The following is a 27,169-nucleotide window of genomic DNA, read 5'->3' as shown; positions in this document are numbered from 1 at the left end:
TGACCTTCCTTAGCCTATATGTACCTGAAACCAAGAGAAACACAACGGAAGGGGTAAGCGTACCGTGTGGCTCTGTAAGTGCTTTTGGCGAGGCCTGTGGTGGTCGAGGGGACGCATTCCTGTACAGGAAAATGATGACAGACATCACGGGTAGAGTCATTGCAGCGCTTTGAACACCAATCATTATCTGCAAGGGACAGAGGAAAATGTGTCATTACTTTGCAATTCACACAAACTTACCAAATGATTACTTCTGAGCAGCCAAGAAACAGTTGAACCAACCAACCAACCAACCAACCAAACAAACAACAAAACAACAAAACAACAAAGCAAACAAGCACAGGAACGAACAAATAATGAATATTGTTAAAGACTGATAAAACAAAACTTTTCACCTCAGGTAAGCTGATTGGGAGTTCAAACTCCACACCCATGAACCTGATGGGTTCTGGTGGGTCAAACTTGTCTCCCTGTCCAAAGAACATGATGTTGGTGACCATGGTGCAGTATACCGTGCACATGCAGCACGTCAGGCGCTGCACACGGCTGAAGCTGCTGCGGGCGGGACGGCCGACCATGGAGTAGTAAAGGTGGCCATCATGGGCGTCTCTGTACATGTAGTCAGAAGAGACCGTTTGACACATAAACAAAAACACTACAAGAAAGATCCGATGCTATACCAGGGATATTATGGTATACGATCTGGGCAGATTTGTGCTCTTATGTTTCAATAGCATACAATTTGTTTGCCTTTTATGACAGACCTTTGTTTATTTACAAAATTCTGTTTTCTGTTTGCTAGCAGCACTAACATTATTTTACTTAACTTGAGTTCTGTCTGTGTGTTCTTGTCTGTATTTGTTAACGTTGATTTATAATGCTTCAATAAAATAATAATCTGGGAAAAATATCTTATAGTAACTCTCCAGCAATTGGCAGTTCCCATTGCCATCTTAACTTTAAGTGCTTAATGTGAGACTGTCATGCTGGACAGAAACGAGTGGAGACACTGGTGTCACCTTCCCGAGGGTGATCTGAACTGAACTGAATATTCTAGCTTATATGATTTTTTACTACTAGTAGACAACAGGATCAATGTTTTAACAGATCAAAGACACATAACATGGGTTTAGTTTCCACGGTCAGCACGTCATGGGGTCAAAGGCAACATGGACACCTACATTGAGCATTTTTCAAGAAATCCTGGTGAAGTGTCTCATATACTAATACCAACTTTGACATCTTGCTCATGATCAGGTTTGATAGGCTGGCCATCTCTTCCGGGGTCGCAACAAAAATCATACGGTTGATTCTGCCGTCATCCTCTTCTAGAGCTAGCCACCTAGAGAATGGAGAAAGAGAAAAGCAATTATAACAATGATTAACTTCTGTCCCGGTCTAAACAAGGAGGGGGTATCTTTCTAAATTGCAGTTGATTACATGGTACAGTTATTGTAGCCAGTTTTCATTCAAGCTAGCGATTACTTCATAAATCAGGAATGGGTCGTTCAATACCCTTTGGTGCCTAGTAGTACACATAGGATAGCAGGTTTCCTTGCTGTTTAAGTAGAAAAATAATAATCTTTACAGGGAGGTCTCTAGTCCTTCCACTTTAACCTGCTCGAGGCACCTCCTTGAACACAGGACCCCATTTTACGTACCTTAATTAAAAATAATAAAGACAGGTGCAGCCCCAACAAGATGCTTTCCATTCCAGTGGACTAGTTCAGACTAGTCTGGCCAAGTCTGAAGTGGTCCGAGGTGGTCAGAGAAAATTTGGACTAGTCTGGACCTGTCTGGAATGGTCTGAGGTGGTCCAAGAAAATTTGGACTAGTCCGGCCAAGTCTGAAGTGGTCCAAGAAAATTTGGACTAGTCCGGCCAAGTCTGAAGTGGTCCAAGAAAATTTGGACTAGTAGAGGATGCCCCGGTAGCTCAGTTATTATCAGTCTCACAGTTGTACCCCTAATAATAACTGAGCTACCGGGGCATTCTCTATGAATTATGGTGAAGATGTGTGGAGGAAGTGTATCTTTAGTGCTTACCTGTTGCAGAGGAAGTAGTCCTGGTGACCAGAACGTACATGTTTCACCACGACCCTGCTAAGAAACCTGTAAAATAATTGGTTAGTAAGAAACCATGTCAATGCTTGGATCTTCTGTAAGATGATGCATTGCAATATGATAGCCAAACCATGATATTATTGCTCATAGAAATATTCTTATCGTAAGAGTGGCTCTTTTAGTGACTCATCCATAACCGACCAAGTTTTGCTTAACTATTAGTGAGTCAAGTTTGACGTTCAGTTTAAGAAACGTTCAGTAAATCAATTAAACTGAATAATTATTGATCATGGCTTTCAAGGTGACTGCATTGTATTTATGATTGGGCTAAAATCATTTCCACAGTTTTTGGTGTATAGAGTGATGCCCATCTCCAATGCTATTGCCCTTGGGCCACACCCTTGTGTGTTTCGTGCTAAGCAGAGAGAGCTGAACCGTTTTCTATTTCTGACATGGTGATCCCACGAATGCAAGTTGAGTATTCTAACCACTTAAGGCCACACCAATATCATTTGTTGCTTCTCGGATTTGCCTGTCCATTTTCAAAAAAAAAAAGTTCAGAGCAAAAATCATCCAGGATTTGCTGCTCACAAACTTGCAAATATTGCCATTCAGAGCCACATACACATAACAAATCAAAGGAAGGGATTCATTGCATAAAAACGTGCCACCAAATTCCTCAGGGTGTTGTTAAGCCGTATATCTTCACACAAGACCAAAAAAAAATTTCGACCTGTCTTTTTTTTCCCAAAAAATACGAGAAGCAACAAATAGATTCGGTGTGGTCTAAGCCATTGCCATGGTGCTATTTGCATGAGGAATAAGTCTTTTTTTTTACCATCCAGGGCTGAAGCCAGCATTGTTGTGCCAGACGTGGACGTGTGTGAGCATGCCGAGGCGGCTCTCCGTGGACACCAGGAAGGAGTCCTCGCTGCCGCTCTCAAACAGCACCCGCCTGTTGTCACACAGGTGGATGGGCTCGCTCTCATCCATAAACCCGAACAGGGCAATGGAAACCTAGAGGTATAAAATCGTGTATTGAACAAATCAAAAGTGTCAAGAAATAAATGGCATGCAAAATCTGTACTTTCCAAGGGCAGATTACTACATTAAGCCTCATCGCCACACCAGTGATGTAGTAAATGTGAAAATAATAAATTCAAATTCCTTTACCTTGACAACCTTAACTCTTCATGAAAATCAACATTAGAGCACTTCCCTGAGCATACAGCATTTTCAAGCTTTATCTGTACTGATATTGTCCCAGTTCAGATTGTTCCTAATTGCAGAGAATTGGATTAAAGTAACAAGTATGTTGCATTTTGCTACAAAAGACAGAATTTGGGTCCATGTGATTTTCGGCTTTGTGTCAGTACAAATCACGTACTGTTTCTTTAATAGCCAGTCATTGTCATCCACTTTCTGCTGAGACATAGAGTGATGATTGCGTGCAACAGACACTTCACGTTTTTTAAATACATTTGAAGCTGCCATGTACCTGTGCAGTGGTCCCAGCACCTGCCCTGTACCCTGTGTAGATTGTTATGATGTACTGGTTGTCAATGTTGGAGTTCAGCCGAAGACCGGTTGGTATGGTCACACCGACCTAGAAATAACATAAACAGCATACAGATTAATTTTTGGACAGATATTGAACTTTGGACAAACATTTCTAACCCTTTACAGCCAATACTCATGAAGTTGATACTTTGTGGACAGCTTCTATGACAGACTCCACAGATCATAATAACAGCAGGGGTTGTGATGCATCGTTGAAAATCGAAAAATCTGGAGATTTTTTTTGGAAAAATCTGATTTTCTAGAAATTCTGGAGATTTTTTCTTAAAATCTGGAGATTATCTAAAAAAAATTGTTTCAACGATCTCCCGATTATTTCAAACAATCTCCAGATTTTTCTATGTCAAAATTAATTATCATGTTAATTCTCAGTTTAAATTGATATCAATCACTATGAATATTAATCATAATGTTGTTGTAATTAGCTTAATCATGCAGAGCTTGCAGAACATACATGCAAGCAGATTTCGCCACAGCTCAATTTAAGCAGTCCCGATATTAACTTTAACCTCAACATCCAGACAGTTGCAAGGAGTTAAAGTAAAAAAGGGAACCCTACCTTCTGCAGATCTGCCCTGTCTGCCTTCCTCGCCAACAGGCAGCCCATCACAAACAGTCCAAGTACAGCCAGAACGGCGATGAGACCAACTTGGTTTTCAGCAATACTGGCGCTGAATACTTGGTCAAAGTTCAGTGGGTTCGGGGGAACAAATCCCGAAAACTTGGTCAGGTGGTCACATTGGCAGTGGATGTGGGTGGTATTCGACAGTGGACCCACCTATGAGGAAACAAATCTTAAACAATCAAGAACAGGGCTCGAAATCCTTTTTCTGCATACCTGCACTGGTGTAGCTAACATTGAAAATTACCTGCACCAGACAAATTATACCTGCACCACTCTCAACTTAAGAATTATAAATCATACTAAAATTGCTATTTTTCCTTTGATACTTTACCAATGCAGCTAATAACAATCCATACACCAACATCATAGGACATTTATGTATAAAACCCAGTACATGGGCCAGTGCAGCATGCCCGTAGCCAGGGGGGGTTCTGGGGGTTCGGAAGAACCCCCCAACATGCTCAAAGGTCCGCTTTTTCACGCTCAAAGGTCCACTTTTCATGCTCAAAGGTCCCCTTTTTCATGTCCAAGATTTTTTTTCAAAGGCATGACTGATTTGCATTATTCACTGATAGACATTTCATTCAATCCTAGTGAGTCTATCAGCAAAATTTGCCCCCAGAAAGTGCAGGAAATGGCTTTTCAGAGGGTCCAGATTTCAAAATTTCCCCGGACCACCATTGCAATGCCTCCCGCCTTTAATATCGGACATGGTGAAAATATGTCGGGGAGTCGGCCTCAAAGACTTATGCCCCAAACCTTGTGTATTTTAAGAGAAATTCCATTAAACTTAGCCAGCGAATTTTGCCCGTCAAAATGCAGGAAATGGCGTTTCAGAGGGTTAAGATTCCAATTTTTCCCAGGGGAGCATGCCCCCGGACCCCCCTAGGCAGCTCACGCCTTCGGCGTGAGTCTCGCGCCTGCGGCGCTCGATGGTCCCACAAGTACTAAAAAGAACCCCCCCAACCAAAATCCTGGCTACGGGCATGTGCAGGCTAGGTGCAGGTAGACACCAGAAATACATGCACAGCTCCAATTTTACCTGCACTAACCTGCATATGCAGGTGGTATTTCCAGCCCTGAAGAACAACTATTTCACCAACAGTAATAAATCTAATGAAAAGAATGCAAGAATCCACCTTGCATCCATCGCTCAGCCACTGCTGTGACTCTTCTCCAAAGTACACGCAAGCAGTTTCCAGTATGCTGACTGTAAACTTACTCGTCACCTTGGCTCTGGAGATGTCATTCTTGGTATCATGAAGTATGTCTGAATGGGAAAAGAGGTAGCTGTAATTTTCTACTTATACGGATCACTGCACAGCAGATGGTGATTGTATATAAAAACATGATTATTATAAAACCCAACATGTTTAGAAATAGCCAACATTAGTATTAGAGTTGAATATTGTTTATAACTGTTCATTGACGCTTGCGTATCTCCTATGTTTATACCATGCACTTGCAATTAGCCCTCGGGCATGAACTTGCAAACAAACTTCTCTATTATATTGACCTTTTCACTGATCCAGTTGAATGCTGGGAGGTGCAGGACATTGTGTGTTTGTGGGGAAGGGACATCGATCATTACTATGCAAACGTAGTACGCAAAAACCGCAAACGAGTTGCCATGGTAATGGTGTTGTTTCCTTCCTGAGCTACCCGTAGTACCCCAAATTTCCAAATGTGCAATGGGATTTGTGAATAGGCCTGTTGTGGAATCATTTGCTAATAACCTGTAATAATGATTACATTATTCAGTTGCGTTCAATGAGGAAAAAATCATCTTGACAAATTTGTCCATAACAAAATGTTCTACAAGCTGTAATTAATTGAAAGAATAAGAATGATGATTATGTAACATTAGACCAAAAATCGTAGACCTACGTAAAAAGTAGGTAGTGTTGGTTGCGTTCTGGTTGACATTTATTGGTCCCTTTTCAGGGAGTATCAGCCAGGAGTAGGGACTGGCCGTTAGGTTGCCCTCTGTGCCATTGTACATCCACGGTAGTGTGAACAACTCGTGCTGTGGCACAGGCAGAACGGTTGTCAAGCTGATTTTGTCATAGTCAATTTCTGAAATTGAGTCTGATAATTCATTTTGCAGAACCAGGCGAATATCTCGAGGTTCTGGGGTTTGCTCAACGTCCAGGTAGATGCTGAGAGCAGTTCCGGACTTCTGTGGACGGAACGTTGCAACCTGCCAATAGAGACAGATAATTATGCTGGCATGTTACATTAACAATAACACAGCAAAAGTTTGCTCCAAGGGAATAACTTTTGAAAATGGCCTTGTTGCTCTTGTGGTCTCATGCTCACTGTCAGTGCAAAGGTAACGTTATATGTATAAAGAACAAGCATTATACATGGCACACTAATTCACTCACTCAAGCTCGCTCGGAATTCCTTCAGATTCAAAAGGACATATCAGATGAATGGCAAAATTCTGCTGAAATTCCACAGTAGGGTTGCCCAAGTGCATCTACTGAGTAATCCATGACTCCAATAAAATGTTTGACATTTTAAGTGTACAGCCTTATTTTGATTCTAAGGTACATGTAGAATATTTGACACACCAGGACCAATCAGGCAATCTCTTAATTGTCACACAAAAGATTTCACAGATTAAAATTGGTCACATCCAAAATGGCAACATTAAAGAATAAACTCAGGTTGCAATATCAAGCAGGGATGTAGTGAAAACGTGAGCTATTTCATTAGGCTGCAGTAACTGTTGACATACAAACTTACAGCAAAGTCACTATCGGATACAATCCTGCCGACATGAGTGAACATGGTGCTGGCCATGTCCTGCTCATCCCGGCGGATGATCATGTCAATGGGGTCGGGGAGATGGTCGACCGGTTTGATCTCTCCCCCAACACGGACCGCCATACTCACAACCTCGGATCGGATCTCCCGTGAGTTGCCCGCGTATTTTAAAGTGTTGAAGTTGGCTTCCGTCAACTGGAAATGACATTAAATTCAATTTGAGGCTTACACATGCAAGTAGTACTATTGAATGCTTCAAATTTGGGCACAATTGAGGGGTCCGACTGGCAGTTTATGGGTATTTTTTTAAATTCTTTGCACTTTCTGGCATAACCCCTGCATGGTCGCAATAGTTGACGCCATATCAGATGTCCGGAGAATTAGTTGTGGTTTTTTTTTAATTGCCTACGAAACATTTTACAAATTAATTTGCCAAACAAGTTTTTATCTAAAAGACAGTTCAATGGATGACAAGTACTTCTAAGGCATGATATTAGAGGGCTAAATCAATTATACTGTTTTTCTATCTCAAACGATTAAATTAAGTGGAAACTTACCAAAGACTACAATGTAATTCAATATTAGACCATCTTTTTGATTAATATCTGTCAGAAGGTTATGATCATATCCACTCACCACAAGACCTACGGTATTGTCTTCACCGCACTCAGAAGACAGGTCACGGAATGATGGAGTTACCACCACCAAATCTTGCACCACAAGTATCTTCCTTTGCTCTTCTTGGCATCCTCCTTTCTGTGCTTTGAAGTGAAGGTTTGGCATGTGAAGAATTGCTGTAGCTCCCTCCTCGGTCATAAGGGAGAGATACACGTCCGCTGTGGCATCCATTGTGTTGTACGCAGCGCTAGCAATTTGCTTCACCTGAATGAGAAAGTGGCAATGCTATGGTGTTAGACATACGGGAAGTGCCCAAGGTCATTTCTGCACACAAATAATTTTGATGCAAGATGGTGTCTTTTTTCCGAATTTATCTGTAACTAGAGTTCAAGGACCTACTAGTAGTAGATGAAATAGATTTTATGCAAATGACTTACACGTTTACAAGAGCTACCTAGCAACCAAAGATTGTGACCATAGCTTGTTCAGAATATCCGTCGTATCCATTTATCAAAATTACAAGATATCAAAACATCAAAGTTCTGTTGCAGTACAAGGGAAGCCACTAGAGGGGCAAAATCCACCCTACCAATAAACCAAATAACAATGAAACCAGTTCATCTAGCCATTCTTAAGTTACCTTGTTCACAGCCACACACACACACACTCACACACACAGAGAGAGAGAGAGAGAGAGAGAGAGAGAGAGAGAGAGAGAGAGAGAGGGGGAGACAAAGGCTACTGAAAACATAACCTCCATGAATACCCAGAGGTAATTAAAATGCTTTTTTATACAAACAAGCATCTTTTGGACTTACCTCTTCAGTATCTTTGACATTTGAGGACGTATTCGATGAGTCTTCCAACATATGGGTCATTCCTATTGAGAACGATAAAAGAAAATAATATTATAAAGATACACTAAACCCCAGAACAAACAACAAAAATGGTGCTAAAATGGTACAATCAATGCAACTGCAGCAGCAATTTATTACATACCTGTAAATATGGTAGATGTGACAAGGTTAATGTCTGCCACTGACACATCTGAACCAGATTCTGTTATGGCCCTCAATGCCTCTGCCGTTGCCTGAAGCGTCTTTGCGGCAGTAGCCTAACAATTTAAACCATGGTATGATATTCGCAATATTAGACATTTCAACTATGGATAGCTGTCAGCAAGCAGAAAAAGGTGACTATTATCTAAAATAGCAATAAGTGTCAAAGGAGTAAAGATTATATCAAACAAAATCCAATACTGGACAAAAACCAAATAAAACAAAACAATACAATACAATACATAACAATCGAATATTCTTTTAACTTCAAAGCACATAATACATTTTTAAGACGTGACATACCTTAGATCCTAAATCCAGATTTTTGGCAGAACCCAGAGTGATGAGTGTCGCTACGTTTTGGATGGTACCCATATCTCTCAGCTCAGTTCTGGCTAGTGTCTCGATAACTTCGGCAGGAGGTGCTTCTTCTTCTTCCTGTCAAATGTGAAAATAAACAGATGGTGCAGGTGTAATGAATCCATATGTTGTTCTGCGGTAAGCCAAAAATAATCTGCATGTAGCAGCATGCACATATGTTTAGAAATTAAAACAGCTTTGAAACAGATAAGGGTCACTTAAGTTAGAACAATGTAAAGTAGCATCGTAGATAAGACCCTTGTCCACCAATTACTTTCAAATTGATATCAGAGTTCTATCTAAGTGCAATTTAGCGTAATGGACTTCTACTGACACCTCCCCATTACCATTACGCTAAAATGAAATCCTGGCTAGAACCCTGTACCTAAAATACCTACAGACAAACTTCCTGTTATGTTCTTCTCTACCAGTAGTCGTCCATCGATTGCTGAGACCCAAACTTGCACGATGATGGGAACTTGTGGCAGGACGTCTGGACAGTACCTTGGAATCTTTGAAAAAAATTACAAAGAAATTCACACCATTAAATTTGCATAGTAGTTTCAATGGGTATGGCAGCTGACTACAAATATCGACTGTTCTGTTACTCGATACAGGAGACATTAAAGGGGCATTACACTGCAGAAGGGAGTGTTATATTCCAATAGAAAATGTATCAAAGAATACATGAACAGCCGACGTTTTATGGAATTCCACTTGTGGCGAGTTATGCGAGGTGTGTTTGTAAAACAAAATGACACTCACTAAACCCTTGCAGACCCTACCCATGTATTCCCTATACGTGTAAGACACTTCGGCATAACGAGGGGCGCTAAGCACACCAAGAAGGTCAATTATTCAAAAGTTATCAAAGAGCACACAACAAGACGTGTTTTTCTGAAATAAGCTTTGTAACCTAACTTAAGTCAGATAATGTCAGGCACATTGTATTCAGCCATAGGCTGAGATTGATTCATTTGATTAGAGGTTACTTGGGGAGTTTTGTAGAAGACTGAATGCTTTTTGATGTGTGTTGGGCTAACAGGTACTTTATCGTATAATGTTACTTTGATTAGCATACACTTGTCACTTCCTATGATTAATATCTATCGGAAAATAACAGTCCCTTCTGGAATGAAATGCTCCTTATGGCTAACCAGAGGACACTACAAACTATCTGCAGCATTTGATCCTGACCAATGCTCACTATGTCTTTGTTGTCTTCAATCTGCATAAAGTGAGGCCAAACAAGTGTTGGGTTTATTCCTTTTGGTCTTATGTATTATCATCCACAGTCCAATAACTTGTGTTGCAGTTAAAGAATCCTTCTTCATTATTGGTTTTGCCAAGTTTAACACTGAAATTTCAAATAACTTCAGAAGGCAAAACCATGGAATAAGTGAGGGCAAACCCATACTCATATAATCATTCGATACTGTATCAAATTGAAGAGTGATCATACCATTGTTTCATAAGGTGTTAGTGGCAATGTAGTCTCCAAAAAGGTGCTGTTATCTGGAAACTGTACTTGGCCTCTGTCTTTATCGTATGGCGCAATGATGAGAAATTTGTAGGTCACTGGGCCAAGTTCATCAAAGACTTCTGCAAGAGAAGATAAGTACCCAACAATTTACAAATCAGCACCAAGGACAGGTCTATCAAATAGCATTTCTGGAGTATAGTAGTAAAGGGACTGCGCCGAATAACATTCCCCTGCCCGAACATGCGCCAATGCACCAGAATTTGACGCGAATGAAATCCAATTGCATTCCTGAAATGTCTTAAATTAAAGTTAAAAAAGCGCACTTGTGACAGAATGTTGCACATGGGAGGTTCAACATGGGAACCAATAGGCACTGAGGGACCACTGGGGCCATTAAGCTCTGTTGATTTGATTATATGGATGACATTATCTAGGAATCAAAAAACTGATGTGAGCGTGCAAATAAAAAAAAGAACTATTAAAGTTGCCTTCACTATGAAATCTAAGTGGTCAGGAAGGTTGGACAAATGATTGAACACACAGAATATTAGTTTACTGAACAATAGATTCTTCAATTTTGTTCTTTCACTTCTGTTCTTTTGTTCTTTCTTCTTTGACCTTGTAATATTCTATGACGATACGTTTTTCGATATTTGTTTTTAAAATCAACGAAATTCTTCTTATTTTGACCTATTATTGCAAGTAATCAAATATCCCCTCATCACTCTTTCCTTCCTCACCTTCGCAACAGACGCATCCACCTGAGCCGTCACGGTGTATATCACATGTGATGCTGTCGTTACCGAGGCGGACACCTGGTCTCACTCGGAACACCCATGTTGATACAGCGCTCTCATCGCTGCACTGTTGAATGTGGTTGACTAAGGTAACGCTGTACTCTTCTCCAGCCTATCCAGAATAAGAACAGGCGTGCTACAATGCTTTTATATATTTCTAGAAACCTATTCTTACTACTAGTAGTGATTTTCTATATGTTGGGTACTTGTCACTGTCATTATCTTCATGCGGTAGATCGTGGATTCGATTCCTCGACCTAGTCAAGGCGAAGAATTTAAAAATGGTATAAATTGCTTCAGAATCTGTGTTAAGCGCTCAGCACTTAAAGGAAAGAGTATGGCGGATAAAAACAAGTACTAAGTGCTATCGATAGACTAGCCCACAACTGTGTGGCCCAAGGGCTAAAATGGAGATGGCGCTGCCCTATACACTGCATGCCATGGGAAGGACTTTGGCTTAACTGTTCATAACTTTTTACACATATATCACAAAACCAAATCATAAAGGTTACCTACTTCAAACACGTTCGCTTCCACATTAAGTGTTTCCCTTGTCACATCTACTGTGGTTGGCAGGCCTGTAAAGGCACCTGGGGACCCCACAACTGACCACTGGTACATGGCGGTAGTGTTTGTTCCAGGGACAGCCTTGAGTAGGAGAGGGGCCGTCTGGTCCAGCCCAGTCTGGTCACAGTTCCTGACACACCTGTAACAGTGTAAGCATCAATAATAATGAATAGGAAAATATTAAATTTTTCAAGGTTAATTACTGGCCTGACCTTTTATTGTTTGCAACTTTGAAAATGTAACTTGCAATTGAGTAGAAAATGTTCATATTGTGCTGGTCTCCAAGCAGTTGTGTCAACAACAATTTTGCCAAATAGGGACAGATACAAAAAAAGTACGTTGCCATGGGATTTCAGTCAGTCTTTGGCAGTCTATCCAGCTATCCGCTGGCTGGTCAGTTCACTCCTTTTACTATTTGGCCAGGCCAGAGTCTGGTAGAGATAACTGTGCACGGTTAAGTGATGATCTGCACACAAAAAAAATTTTTCTACCAGGACGCACATGCGTGAATTAAAGTAGGATGTTGATAATTTAATGCATCTAGAAGTCATGATTGATGCAATCGGAAATGGCTATTCTATGAGTGCTTGACAAAAGAAAGATCATTGGGGACTAAGGTTACTTACTTGATGGATAATTGACAAGCTGAGCAGTCATGGAGGATCACTGTCTGAGACGCTGTGACTCCACCCCTTCCTGGATAGGAGGCTACGACTGTGATGCTGTATGTTGTCTTCTCTGGCAGACTGTTGTCCCTGCCTAGCTGTACTTCTGGTCTCTCTGTCTCTTGTGCAGCACAGTCTTCAACAGCTCCTGATAAAACATTTCCAGGCGGTATGTCATAATTTACTCAGTTTAGTAATTTATAAAATTGGAATTTCATTACAAGGTAAGACAAATTGGTTCTGTCTATTGAAGTAAGATGTGTAATATTTATGTGATGAGTATTGAGGTTTGTCAGCCATTGCATGTCTTCATTTCAATTCATATCTATAAAAGAATCCACATTCGTCTACATGACATGTATGAACCTAGTGTTGCAAAAAATGTACCAACAAGATGTAGTAAAATCATTCTTTATGATTTTGTAAATATTAAGTACTAGTAAATTGAGGTAAAATGTGAGCCAACAAAGCAATGATTAAGTGGGGCAAAATCTTAACTAAAAGCTCTGATCTGAAAAGGAAGTATGACACAAAAACACAAGATGTCCACTCACCACCATGAGTCCAATTACATGTCCAAAGGTAGCTCCACTCGGATGGGTCGGCTAAACCTTCAGGATCCCAAGAACCTTCAGCGCTCACCCAAAGGTCACCGTGAGCGTAACGGGTGACGAGCGCTGGTCCAAGCGTTACCACCAACGGCGATGCGAACATTTCGATCCATGTTCGTGCCACAGCATATACCTTCATGTGATCAGTTGTGTGGTTTTGTACAGTGACCTGAAACTAAAGGCAAAAGGAAAATTTGTTACGATTGAAAGGACACATCAAGAAACTACTCTCCAAGCAAAGGTTCAGCTCTGGCTCACTTTTTGACACGTTTTATATGTTATTTTTGTCCGGCTTTCTATTTCGTACTGTTTTCTATGACATTGTCTGCTTTTCATATTGTTCTTCATAAACAACACACTACACTAATTCCGACAAAAACGTACGCCAAAAACAGCCAAAGTTGAACCTCTGCTTGGAGAGTAGAAAAACTACTTTTGAGACTAAGCTAGCCACATCTGAATTATACATCTCACAGACTTCATGGTGGATTAGCTTTAAAAATTTATTGAATTAAACATAACTGTAAAAGTACCAACAGTTTAGAATGATTGATACAGAGTCTGTACAACGTAACTAGCCATAGACACTGGCACTTTTATCAATGATGACTTCCGCACAACTTTTTCAGCAACCAACCATAATCCTTGAAAATACATGTAATTTTTAGTGATGTAAGCAGTGACAGATTTAGTATAACACCTTACATAACACAACATCAAGTGTTGACGCATACCTGAATCATGTACTTCTGAGGCCACAGTGACTGGCTGGGTAGCACCAACTCCACTTCATCAGCCCTGATGTTCAAATTGAGTACGTTGTACACAGTGGCTCCACCAATCAGTACTTCCTCAAAAACGTACCACTGGTACCCAGTGATGGTACCACCGGGGCAACTCGTCAGATCCACGTCACCACGGAAGGCGTTATTTTTGCTGTAGATGGGCCGAATGGGTACATCATACCTGTGGCAGAAGAAAGGATACATGGAAAATAATTAGGGTTTCATGAATAACTGTAAGTTTGACTTCAGTCCAGGGGCCAATTCTTCTTCACATCTTGTTCACATTGTTTTCTTAAGGGACTGTGCAAAACCAATTTTGCTTATCTTTAAAAATGCACATAAAAGTGAGATCAACAAATTAACAAGATGGCAATAATTCCATTGTGAAGAATCATGATTACATCGCGAAAGTTTCACCTGAGTGTACAAAACACAAAGCAACAGGTTTGTTTCTTTTCTGGGGGTGGGGATACTTACTTCCAATTTCCTTCCACGATATTGGCATACACCCTACAGCTGCCTGAAGGAATCTCGACTTGTATGGTGTGCTCGCAAACTTCAACTTTCGAACACTCCACTAGCAAATCTGTAAGGCATATTGATAATCATATCATAACCGGAACAGTGCTGTTGATCGTAGGATGTTATGAGATTGTTTAGTATTGTTAGGAGTCTGACACTGTAACACAAACTTCCACAGTCCACACCTGGGCGCTCACTTGACAGTTCACCTCTAAGCCTTGAGCCTGATTTATGAACAGTGAAGTACCAATAGGAGCTCAGTAGCTTGTTGTTGCCACACACACCAGTCCAATAGCAGGTCATGATTCTCCGTTACCATGGCAATGAGTCATAATAGTCTCCAACACCATGGCAATCAACAGTTTTTAGTCTGACATGGATCTTGTCTAAGTCCCCCATTCCACCGGGACGGCGCTCTCACGGCAATCACGCTGCAATGGTAAATTTGCCCATCGTGGTGAGAGCGCCATAGAATCATGAAGGTCGCCATGGGAGCACAGCGAGAGCGCGGTGGAATGCCTTCAAAGTGAGAGCACCATCACCTCGGCAATGGTATGGAACCCTGTCATACCATCGCCGTGAGAGCGCCGAGGATGGTAATGCAACAATTGCCGGAGACATTCCACTAGTGCAGCTTTTTCTGGCGTCAAGGCGCTCTCACAGTGATGAGGCAAATTTGCCATCGCAGCGAGAGCACAGTGAGAGCGCCGTCAAGTGGAATGGGGGTATAATTTAAAGCATGTACTATGCAATAGCAGAATTAGGATGTCCCAAAATCTCCTGACCATTGACCTTCAAAACGGCCTGACTTAAATGGAAAAGCTTCAAGAAGCATGGATACATCAGGCCAACTTATGATAAGCGTATGGAAGACAATGAAAACAACCTCCTGCTTCTTCGCAGTGGATTCCTTCGTAGCCCCATGGACACTGACAGAGGTAACCGTTGAGCCGGTCATGGCAGGTACCAGGGCCACAGGGACTGCTCTGACACTCATCTACATCTGTGAGTACACATACAACAAAGATTAAACCATGTTGCTACAAAAAAGCAGTAAATTACTCATTGACAAGCAACTGGATATGATTTTGGAAATGGTCAGACGTTTCAGATAGAATCCACTATCTTTCTTCAGTGACACATAGGATACTATTGGAAACGTCTGACCATTTCCCAAAATCATATCCAGTTGAGTAACTGCTTTTTGGCATACTAGTATTTCATTACCTGGATGTCTAACCTTCATCGACGCATGTTGCTACTTGATTTATATATCAATTACTGGCTTGTATAGGAACATCACTAGTTTTCATGGAATTGATACAAGACAATTACAACAATTCATCATGCAAGTCAATCACAGCAAGTAGAAAACAAACCATCAGCTAGTTTTCTGTCAGTCAGCAGAAGTCAGTTTTTAAAAGTCACCTTTCTTTGTTACATATATCAAAAACTGACGTCATGTAATGTTTTTGATCTGTGTGCTGTCTTCCGGTAGCAAATCAATTGCTGTGTGTCGTCTGTTACACATGCAGACGATTAACTTATTGCTTTGAAATCAAATTGATAAAACAACAGCATTGAGAAAGACATTCAGACCGAAAAAATGAATTAAAGATCATTGTGCGAGTCAAAGCATGGGCAGATGTTAACTGACACAGTTAGGGCTATGATCATACAGGACATTGCATTATTATATTATAATGTGGGGCTTTTCGTCTCCCTCTGCTTCCAAAAAAGAAGCCAAACCCAACCTGTTTAGAAATAGCCAACACTAGTATTAGATTAGAATATTGTTTACGACTGTCCATTGTCACTATGTGTATACCATGTACTTGCAATTAGCCCTCGGGCACGAACTTGCAAAATAAACTTCTATTATATAATAAATCTTGAGACATTTTAAAATTTCAAGAAACATCTTGAGATAAAACATTTTGTATCTTGAGATTTTTCAGAAGAATCTTTACATCCTTTGAAAGTGTCTTGAGATGCTTTGAAAGGGTCTGGACAAAAATGTTGAGATCATTTAAAAGGATCTTGAATAAAAAGATCTCAAGATAGAGTCGAAACGTCTCACATCCAGGATTTGGATAACGTCACCCACATTTGTTTGACAGCAAACTATGTGCTAGAATTCAATTTGAGTTGCCATTTTACACAGCAGGCTCTTTCTAGTTGACCTACCCTGGGTACAGTTTTCCCCCTCCCATCCGTCCAAACAGAGGCATGTGTATCCTGTTGCAGTTGCTGCATCTTCGACACAAGTCCCGTAGTTTTGACACGGGTTATTGCGGCAACAACCTGAGGCAAAATCACAAGCATAAACACATCAGAAGTTCAGACTTCGTTCATGCATTGTGTTAAAGTTTAAGGTCCTGGACCGCTTTCTTTGTCCAGACATGTTTCCACCTGGATTTATGTCTCTTCTGATGAGCCCCCCCCCCCCCGAAGATTTATGTTTCTTCTGGGGGTGACTCAGTTTACAAACCTACATTTTTGTACATCACCTCATCTTCCTCGCATCAAAAGCTATTGCAAACAAACTATCAAGGTGTATGCCAAGGAAAAAAGACACAAAACGGATTCCAAAGTTCTGAGATCGTAATTCAGATCCTCTCTGACGTAAGAAGATAGGTACCTGTTGTGCAAGTACCAGTTGCCTGGAGTGTGATGTCATCCAGCGCAATGTCCCCAGTGATGCCTGACCCTCTGATTCCCTCTATGACCACCTGAGGCAGGCATATAAGACTTTAAGTGATTGAATTCTCAGGACAACTCTGCCAGGACAGTACAGTATGACATCCATTTGCCAACTTTCAGGTACAATTCCAACAGCATGCAATCTACAAATCAATAAGAAGCTTCCACATAAATTGTCTTTCCATTTTGCTGGCAACTCTTTTTTCTTTCTTTTGTATCGGATATCTGCAATTTTGCTCATCTTATTACCTCCCAAGTGTCATTATAATCTTTCCAGTTGTGAGTAATCCCTTTAAATAGTTTCATTTAGTACAGATGATAATACTTGGGTCTGAAGGCATGCATTTCTACCAACAAAAAAAGGTGCACTTGAATTTTGCGTTTCTAATATTCTTTGCATCAAGATTGTAGAAGACCTCGGTCTGCCTAAACCAGTCAGTCATAGTTATACGGTGTATTAAAGCACCATTGGGGATATACCGCCCCTTACAGGGTGGCATACTCTTTCTTCTAGCTAATATGAGACGGGGATGCGCCAGGTCTCCTGTCACCTGGCCTCCAGTCAATGACCTCAAACGACCTCAAATGGCTCTAACATTTAGTAGACATGGAGCAACAAATTCTTGTGTAGAGCTCTGGATACATTGTTTATTCATACATGTATAATGAATTTAAAAAATGCAGCAAGTCCTATGAACTTTATTCTATACTGCATGCATGCACTTGAGTTAGCCTCCTTAGCAGATTCTGAAATCTGTCATTGTTGACAACTTTAGCCGTTCCTTTTTATTATCATTATTCAAATGGAAATACATTTTGGCTGAGAATTATCTACTAGTATGTGTCTTGGCCACAGAGGTGAGACCGGGATAAGAAACCGTTGAATGCACATTTGACATATCCCTCAACGATCTTTTAGTGTGAGTTCAATGATCCATGATCTCCAGATGATTTTTCATTTAGTATCTCCAAAGCCTTCCAGTGATCTTTCCATGATATCAAAGATGAATGATAGTTTAACCCATTGGTTGCCCATTGTGCCCATTTTTTTTCTACAAATCGATACATGACACATAGATAGAAAAATGAACAAGTTTTCTTTTTCACGTTGAACCTACATGGTAACTGCCGGTGATGCTGATTTCTACTTCAGCACGGAGCCACTGGTTGCCCCGCTCGCCTGTCCTAGTGAAGATAGGGACTGTTGGAAGAGAAGACCCTGTCCTTACATACACGTTCAACGTCTCGATGGCGCTGCCATACATGTGGTACCAGAAGCGCAGGTACTTTGTACAGTCGGTGGTGACTGTAGGACTGGACAGTAGTGCCTTGTCACCAGCGCCTGCTGAGGATGTCTCAATGTACACATAGTGGCCATTTATGTCTGGAGGGCAAAAATTTTCATTTAGTCAAATTTTCGAATCTTTCTCTTCTCACTTCTGACCGAACCTGTTACTGTTAGAGTATCAATGGCATCATTCCCTTTGTCAAAATGCATTCGGAAATTATGTACCCGTCATTGCTTAATTTACATCACACATTAGATAAAACTACTTGTATTGTAATGTGTTGGTGGAAAGATTGAATGTCACATACTAGTCGCATGTGACGTTTGACCGTCCCACCAACATTCTACAGGTTGCTGTATCACACATGGCTGGTTTCTGCATGTGTAACTATAGCTTCATTGAATCGATAAATCAATGGGTTACAAGACAAGAATATTTGCCTTACTTAATTATCAAACACAGTCCCACAATGGTACCCCCTCCTCTTTTCTACTAGGCTAGCTAGGCATATCCGGATTTCTATGTAAATGAAGTCATCTAACGACAGGCTTTGCCACACATGGTGCATTATGGATCTATAGTCAGTAAACCGTATACACATGGAGTAACTACTAATATTTTTGTAATGATAACACGACATACATGGTTATTATGATATACAGTAACTATATAACAGTAAGACATGCACAATGTCCAATGGAATTTTCCAATAAGAGATTTTAGCCACCGGTAGCATGCAATTTCCTTCAAAGGGCTGCATAACTAGGACAAAGCACCTTGTAATTCAAGCTGGTGTCTTATAATTCATTTTTGTACCAAGACAAGGTATCAATTGCTATAACTTCAGGACTTACTCGTCCCCATTGTGTGGTCAAAAGATGGTCCTGTGTCGACAGAACCTGTGGATCCCCGATGTCGTGTCCAGTCAAAGTTATCTTGAAGTTGAGAATTCTGAGTCCAGCCACACATGTCAGTCTCAAAGTCACAGTCAAAGGTGCCTGGAATCAAGGAAGAAACCATCATGTCATTTCAGTCAGTGTTTTATCTGACCCTCTCTTTCTGGGAAGGGTTTATGGTGCATTGGGTGGGTGGGTGCCATGGATCACATTTAGTTTTTGGTTGCAAATCCATACCAGTCTTGCCTGGCGGTGGGGTGGGCCTGGGCGCCATCCTATTTTCTATGGAGGCTTCAGTATACCCGCTAATCCCTCAAGCTTTGTTGGGAGAGGCGAGTATGGAATATCTCGGGTACTATCCGATTTCTACTAGGGGTCTTTGCACTCGCTGGAAGGAGCCCCGGTAGAAATCGGATGGTACCCAGGCAAGATGGAAGTTCAGGTAGAAAAAAAATGAATGCCATAATTGCATATGCTAAATTGTAAACAGTTGCTGTCGTTTTTTTTGGAGAGGACAATACAGCTGTCTGTCCTGTGGTTGGATATCACCACGACAATATTATATGATACTGAATACCTACCCCTGCAGCATGGTTGTATGTCCCATAGAGGCCCCTCACACAGCGTCCCGTTGTTAATGGGCAGGGGGTTGTCGCAGGTGCGAGATCTGGTCCGGTACCCCACACCACAGTTGCAGCTGGAGTCGCTCCAGGTGTTCCATGCCGACCAGCCGCCATCAACTAATTCAGTCAGACATTGATTTTAAAAAGTTATAGCTAAAAAAAGTTTGGACCTGTTTTTTTTCAGGACACGTCACTTGGAAGTGTTGCGTGACAGGGCCCGAGATTCATTTTTTTGATTACTGGTGCACTGGTGCGCCAAAGATTTTTTTATTGCACCTCCTAAAATCAAGTAGAATCCAAGGGACTGACAAAAAGTGGCCACTATGGCCAGGTGGCTGCTATGCAAAGGTGGCCGCTAATACAGGTTTGACTGTACTAGACTAGTCCTTTTGTTTGTAACTAAACAAAACTAGATAAAAATACTTCACAAAATGTTTGTTTTTTAAAAACAGGCAGTCCATGGAATATCACTAAAAACTGCAATGGTTATAATACAATTTTTGTTGCATCTATAATGCACTGTTACATGGTTCTAAAGAGATATTTAATACTGTTATTTTTGGGATTAGCTTTAAAATTATACTTGCAAAGTTTCTAACAGAAATAACCAGACTGAGTGTGCATGTTTAAAACATTGAGCCATGAAATGCATATCATTGGTTCCAAGTCTGACGGGGTGGAAGGTGGCTGATAGCGTCAGTATTAAAAGTACATTATATCAAGTACTCTCCAAGCAGAGGTCGAATCGCGCAGATATAGTAGTAGTCGAAAAAAATACACTCGCGCTCTTCCTACCTCTGCCACAGAACGGAACAGTACAAGGCTATTAAATCTAATCACCTTGACACATTCAGGGCGTTTTGTAACTAGGTGCTAAGTTTTTGACGGGAGTCAGGAGTTTCTGCCCGCGCGCCGCGGGTGTTTCCTGTCTGCCAGTCGGAGCAAACAACACCCCATAAAATCGGTTGTGGCCGAGTCATGATACGTCAAAACAAGCTATAATTTGTGTCCCTATGTTCTAGAAACGTTGGACAATCGCTTGTAGGTACGGTCAGATGTCAAACAGAAGTTAAAAACGAGATTTGTCCAGTCATAGTTGACGTTCTAAAACTCGGGCTTCACGCACTGCTGACCGTTTTGCGACAACCGCATGCAGCCGTAAAAGTAATTCACTCGCGTTTTTCCCAGTTTACCACATGCTCAGATATAGATTGGCGTGTTCATCTATTGAATTGACAATTTACTAATTCATATATTAACATGTCATTTATATTTGTAATTGATGCAAAATATTTTCAGGGTGTAGGAAGTTACGTTATGATACTTTCAATGTACCGGGAAGGAATGACGTCGGCCATTGTTGTCAGTGAATAGAGATCGCAGCGGGTGCTGGCGCGGCCCGCTGAACATGTGCCGGGTGCGCGTTAATCCGGGGTAGTAAAACTATTTGGCTAACGATCTTTTTATTCTTCAGAGGGCGGAGTTCTAACACGGATTTTGAAAGGATATCTCTGCCCTTATGCGTTCTGTGGCAGAGGTAGGAAGAGCGCGAGTGTAATTTTTTCGACTACTACTATATCTGCGCGATTCGACCTCTGCTTGGAGAGTAATATCAAGAAGGTTTTAGCTACGTTACTGCATGGGGACAAAAAGGCCATAATTATGGGGCATAAAACGTTAGATAACTCACACCGATATACTGGATATTGTTATAAATTTGGTCTGGCCTACCATTCAATAAACACATTACGTCCGTAACATCCGGCTTGCAGGTGCAGAGTGGACAGTATTGGCCTTGCGTTTCCACAGTTTCACATGAACAGTTTCCCCTGGGGACAGGACACAGCTCGTCTGCGCCCGAGACGGCAACGGTGAGCTGGACCGCTGCCAATAGAAACAAAGCGTAATTAGCAAAGTTTCAAAACAACAGCCTTACAAAATCTCACGAGACGCACTCTCGTAAGAGTTCGTGGCCAGTTAACATTACACAGTAACACACTGGGCATGAAACCTCACGAGACTTCCGAAGGCCAACATAAGCCACTAGTAATGTACATGTAACTACAGGAACATGGATTACTCAAGATGTCAGTTCTGTAAAAGTCAATCCTGGGCTGTTAGGTCTAAGATCCCTTGCCAGGTCACCTACATGGAGGGTAAGGACTGTAAAAACTCTGAACTTACTAGCCTGCGTAACGCTACTGTTGGCTGGCGACGTTTCACCCAACCCGGGACCCGTTACAGAGGGATTGCCGGACTGGAGGAAGGGCATTGTTTACGCCTTCTACAACGTGGTCTCCCTCTCAAGACATCTGGACAAAGTTCAGCAGCTACTTCTTAAGAACTCACGTATACATGTGCTAGGACTTAATGAAACTCGCTTAAATGATACCATCCCAGATTCCTCTGTGGGAATTAGTGGCTACACTTTGTACGGGAACGACAGGAACAGACAAGGTGGGGGCATAGGTGTGTAAGTGAAGCAGACAATTCCTTCCCAACGACGCTGTGAGCTCGAACAAGAAGACTTGGAGGTTTGCTGTGTCGAGATTAAACCGGAGAAGGTGAGAAAGACTCTGCTGGCTTGCGTGTACCGACCACCGAACTCTGGACCTGACTGGAGAAACTCTGCTGAGTCACTTGTTCACAACCTCAGTCAGGCTGCAGAAAAAGAGAATGCGGATATTGCTATCATGGGGGACTTTAATTCTGACTTGCTGAACTCTACTCATTCAATGTCGTCGGTGGAATTCTTAATGGGTCTATACCAGCTGGAGCCTGTCATACGCCAGCCTACCCGCATCACAGAGACTTCCGAGTCATGCATCGACAACATATTTGTATCGAACCCGGACAAGCACAAGTCTAGTGCAAGTGTGGCCTGGGGGCCGTCTGATCACAACCTGATTTTGACATGTGCTAAAGCTGGGAGAGTGTTCGGTGCTGCTCGGCGGTGTGAGTACAGGTCATACAAGCAGTATAACCAGCAACCCTTCATCGACAGTCTGAAGGCAGCTAGATGGGACACAGTGCTCGACTGCTTTGATGTCACCGAGGCCTGGAACGCCTTTAAAGACATTTTTCTGACTGTCGCCGATGAGCATGCTCCTCTTCGCAACAAAACTGTGCGGGGAAACAATCACACTGCTCCATGGTTGACAGACAGAGTGAAAAACATTATGGGTCGTCGAGACGCGGCCAGACGGAAAGCCATTAAAACCAGGGATGTTAAAGACTGGGAAATCTACCGATCTCTCAGGAACCAGGCAACTTCTGTGATCAGGAAGGAAAAGAAAAGTCATTTTGCCGAAGCTGTGACTGATGCTAAGGGTAACCAATCCCTTATGTGGAAAATCATCAACAATTTCACGGGGAAATCCAAACCTAATAGCGTAGTCAGTCACTTGGAGCGTGCTGACAACACCACAACATCTACTCCCTGCGAAATAGCACAGGACTTCAATGAATATTTTACGTCCTGTGCAACAAGACTTGTTGATGGGATGCCAGCTTCTCAGGAGGACCCTCTTCGCAACATACCTGAGCCGACGAAGACATTCAGCTTTGAATCCGTCGATGAAGTCACTGTACTAAATGAACTCCAGAGGCTAAAAACAAAGAAAGCGACAGGGATGGACAAAATCCCCTCCAGACTTCTCAAAGACTCCGCCCCTGTGATAGTAAAGCCACTTACGCACATTTTTAATCTGTCACTCTCCACTGGAGAAGTCCCAACTGAGTGGAAGGAGGCGCAGATCTCACCAATACATAAGTCCGGAACATGGGCTAACGTTGCCAACTATCGGCCAGTGTCTGTGCTAAGTGTCACGTCCAAGGTGATGGAAAAGCTTGTGTCCTACCAAGTATCGCGCTTCTTGGATAGGAACGATCTTCTCACAGCACATCAAAGCGGGTTTAGGAAGCATCATAGTACAGCGACTGCAGTCCAGAAGATTGTTGAGGATGTCAAGTCCGCGTTTAACAGTAGCAAGGTCACGGTTGCGCTTTTCCTGGATTTAAGGAAAGCTTTTGATACTGTTAACCACAATATTCTACTGGGCAAACTCAAGAAGCTGGGTTTTGACAGTAATGCTACAAAATGGTTCACATCCTACCTCTCAGACCGGTTCCAGTACCTATCGCCGCACATGCGTCCTAACTAATGTGAGAAGGCTTATATCAGTGTTACTGGGGGGAGGGGAGTGAACCACATGGAGTTGGCCACAGTTCCTAATTGATATAAATTAGGCATGCAATGGTGTGGGACTAAATCGTCGCTAAGTCCATCATTTCTTTTAAATTCTCTTTATTGTAGTCATTTATGCTATTTGAGCTATTCCTGACAGCTCCGAATACACAATGCCCATGCTCATACTTAAACGCTCAGTATAAAAATCACGGGTTTACGGAAAAGCCTGGGCCCAGCAGGCTAGCCTGCAGGCTAGCCAGGCCACCCTTTTTGGGCCCCAAGGCTATGGTTGGGGTTTTGGCTGATAGTGGATTTTTTTAAAACCTAAAACTGGGTAACCGACAATTCCAGTACATGCAGGGTGCATTGGACAGAAGGCAAAAGTTTGGTCATATCTATGGGGGATTGGGGTTGGTTTATAGTAACGAACAATCAACATCCACAACAGGAACTCCCAGGCTTAGTACATTTACTTTTCCTTTGACTATACTGCCAGTCATTCCTACAATATAGTGTCTATCAGTAATGGTCCTGCATGAGAGAAAGGAATAACACAACACTATACAATCCCCCCCCCCCCCTCACATACAAGTTCCTACCACTAGACTCAATCGTTACACATAACATACATCCATTCCTACATCCATGCTCACTGACACTTGATGTTTGAGACATCTGTTTCAAATTTGATGTTTTGGCAAACAGCCCCCATCCTAGGGTCCCAACTGTTGTCTTGGGTTACCACTGACCCAGTTTTCCCACAAGGAAACTTCATAAGAGGCCCAACCATCCTTTCTGTAGGCACACTCATTCAAAGCATGAGGCATCTGTTTTGAATTTGATGTTGCGCCCTATCATTTCCTGACCCATCCTAGTATTCTTTATTTCACCTAGTAACAGTTATCCCTTCCCTTCAATCTTAAGTTAACATTTCCAGTATTTTCTGTTGTATAATTGGAATTTAGTTTATGACTGTTTTCTTCCAGTCTTGGATGAGTTGTTCATTGCAAGTCCAGCAATATGATAAACTTTCCTCCATCCCACCCACAGCTGGAATTGTCACTGACCCAGTTTTTACTAAGAAAAAAAGTTCAGCTACAGGACAAACCCCATGCATAGCCTTGGGGCCCAGAAAAGGTAGTCTTTCAGGCTAGCCAGCCCAGCTCCTGGGCCCAGGCTTTTCCGTAAACCCTAAAAATCACAAAATATAAATTACTTTTTTTAAATTTTAGGGAGATTCAATAATTGGGTGACCACACAACAGAATATTCCTGTATATGACATTGCAACATGTTTTCAGCAAATCTGATACAGCTGCGATATTACTGTAATATGGTTCAAAAGGCCTCAAAATTATATACTAGTACAACATGGGGTGGGGGGCCGGGATTATGCGTTTTAGGGATCGCAGTCCATTTATAGGAAAGCCAGGCATGTTAAAATACACTGAATGAAGGCTTAAAAAAGTACTAACCCATATTTCAATCTTAAACATTCTTCTCCAACAGGAAGTCTCCATGGTCTTCTTTATAAACATTCAAACAAAACAGGGTCAACCAACACACTCAAACTCCGAGGAAAGCCCGCTCTATGGAAGAAACCTCACCTTTGACCCCAAATAATTCTCCTGATTCACGCCGAAACACCCAAAACCTCAAATCCTTCCGCACGTCAACTAAAATGATGAATTGTGCACATTTCCCGAAATGGGAACGCTTCAGACCTACCTGTTCCTTCTAACTCAAAATGTCAACATATTGGGCCAACGTTTTCAAGCAAAAGGAAGATTTTGAAGGATTTTTGTGGCTGCGCTCGGGTGACTCCCTGCCCTGTTGCGTGCATGCGATGTTATTACGGTGTAACGTTATTTTAATCCCATAAGAAAAGGCAACACATAAAATTGGTTTCCAACATTGATCCCTTTTTGTTGTCGACACGAAACCATTACTTTGACTGTAGTCATATAAAGTGCGCCATATTATTACCGTCATTGGTCTTATGCAGGCTTTTTTTATTGTTTTTGTTTGGAAAAAAATGAATATATCTAACGTTGTGTCCTCTATTCAAGTTGTCTTCTTTTCCTTTAGCTTTCTCCTCTTTTCACAATTCACTAAATTTTGTTTTTATTCCCGAAGCTGTCACCGCTCAAATAGTACAATTTGTGTATTTTTGTCCGTCATGTTGGCGACTCAGTGACGCACTGTCCCGTTTGTGAGCATACTAACCAGATATGGTTTACGACAAGTTTGGTACGTCACATAACGTTAGTGTTATCAAGGAGGTCCTTGGTGTTATCAATTCCAGCTGCATCTCAAATGAACGTCATGTTTACAATGTTTGTTGTATACTGGCTAAAGCTGGACATTGACCATCTGCCGAGACGAAAAGAACAGAAAATACTCTTTATGTCAAAGTTGTGTTTATACTATCTGAACTGTGGCATTATACGTAACGTTCAATGTAACATGTGACATTCAACGTTCGCAACCATCAAAATGATTGCACATCGGCCTCTATTGTATACGTGACAACGTTATTATGGTATATTATCCCATAACAATGGGTACAGGCAGCTAATCATATTAGCGCTCCTGACTGAGATTACAAATATCCCCCTATTGTATACAAGTGATGTCGATGTTGTTATCATAGTAAGTCGCAGAACAAACGTTTTCAGTAGCAAATTGCATTAGTGACCATTAAAGAAATGATACCACACCCAAATGTACGTGACGGTGTTATCATAGAAAAAGGGCACCGGTACGGTAGAAAATTTTAAGTTGAAATTTCAAAAGTTAGCATGACTTGCTTATGAAGCGTGGTCGTGTGGCCGCGCAACCGAAAGGATGTTCGATTCATAACCCAGGGGTTCTGGGTTCGAATCCGTTGATGTGCCGTCTCACTTTATTTGCATAGCATGCCGTAATAACCAGGTCTGTACTGTTCAACGGTACAAGCTGTATACC

The 27,169-nt window shown here is 41.7% G+C and overlaps 1 protein-coding gene across 1 annotated transcript; it reads right to left on the bottom strand.

Annotated features, from left to right (window-relative positions):
- Positions 1 to 9: 9 nt before the first annotated feature.
- On the bottom strand, positions 10 to 25,757 carry LOC118413683. The gene is made up of 30 exons (XM_035817211.1): positions 25,678 to 25,757; positions 21,746 to 21,898; positions 19,973 to 20,131; positions 19,350 to 19,493; positions 18,325 to 18,590; positions 17,145 to 17,235; positions 16,691 to 16,807; positions 15,390 to 15,506; positions 14,459 to 14,567; positions 13,931 to 14,162; positions 13,140 to 13,371; positions 12,547 to 12,733; positions 11,870 to 12,059; positions 11,297 to 11,465; positions 10,536 to 10,675; positions 9,472 to 9,585; positions 9,017 to 9,151; positions 8,655 to 8,769; positions 8,474 to 8,535; positions 7,674 to 7,919; positions 7,017 to 7,232; positions 6,153 to 6,465; positions 5,405 to 5,535; positions 4,200 to 4,418; positions 3,561 to 3,668; positions 2,901 to 3,079; positions 2,045 to 2,110; positions 1,235 to 1,342; positions 396 to 609; positions 10 to 24 (listed from the first exon to the last, which is right to left on the bottom strand). The coding sequence occupies exons 1-30, from the start codon at positions 25,679 to 25,681 to the stop codon at positions 10 to 12; spliced, it is 4,551 nt and encodes a 1,516-aa protein (XP_035673104.1). The 5' UTR covers positions 25,682 to 25,757.
- Between the last annotated feature and the right edge of the window lie 1,412 nt (positions 25,758 to 27,169).

This window comes from Branchiostoma floridae, chromosome 4 (genome assembly GCF_000003815.2).
Source record: "Branchiostoma floridae strain S238N-H82 chromosome 4, Bfl_VNyyK, whole genome shotgun sequence".
Taxonomy (NCBI): Eukaryota; Metazoa; Chordata; class Leptocardii; order Amphioxiformes; family Branchiostomatidae; genus Branchiostoma; species Branchiostoma floridae.
The sequence above is the reverse complement of the archived record's forward strand: the minus strand, read 5'-3'. Positions and strand labels throughout refer to the sequence as shown.

Bases quoted from the DNA above. Each gene is read 5' to 3' on its own strand.
- LOC118413683 (XM_035817211.1), bottom strand. The intron at 15,507-16,690 runs GTAGGTCAACTA...GTGTACTCACAG, and splicing joins GGGGGAAAACTGTACCCAGG to ATGTAGATGAGTGTCAGAGC. The intron at 10,676-11,296 runs GTGAGGAAGGAA...CTTCTCTTGCAG, and splicing joins TGGATGCGTCTGTTGCGAAG to AAGTCTTTGATGAACTTGGC.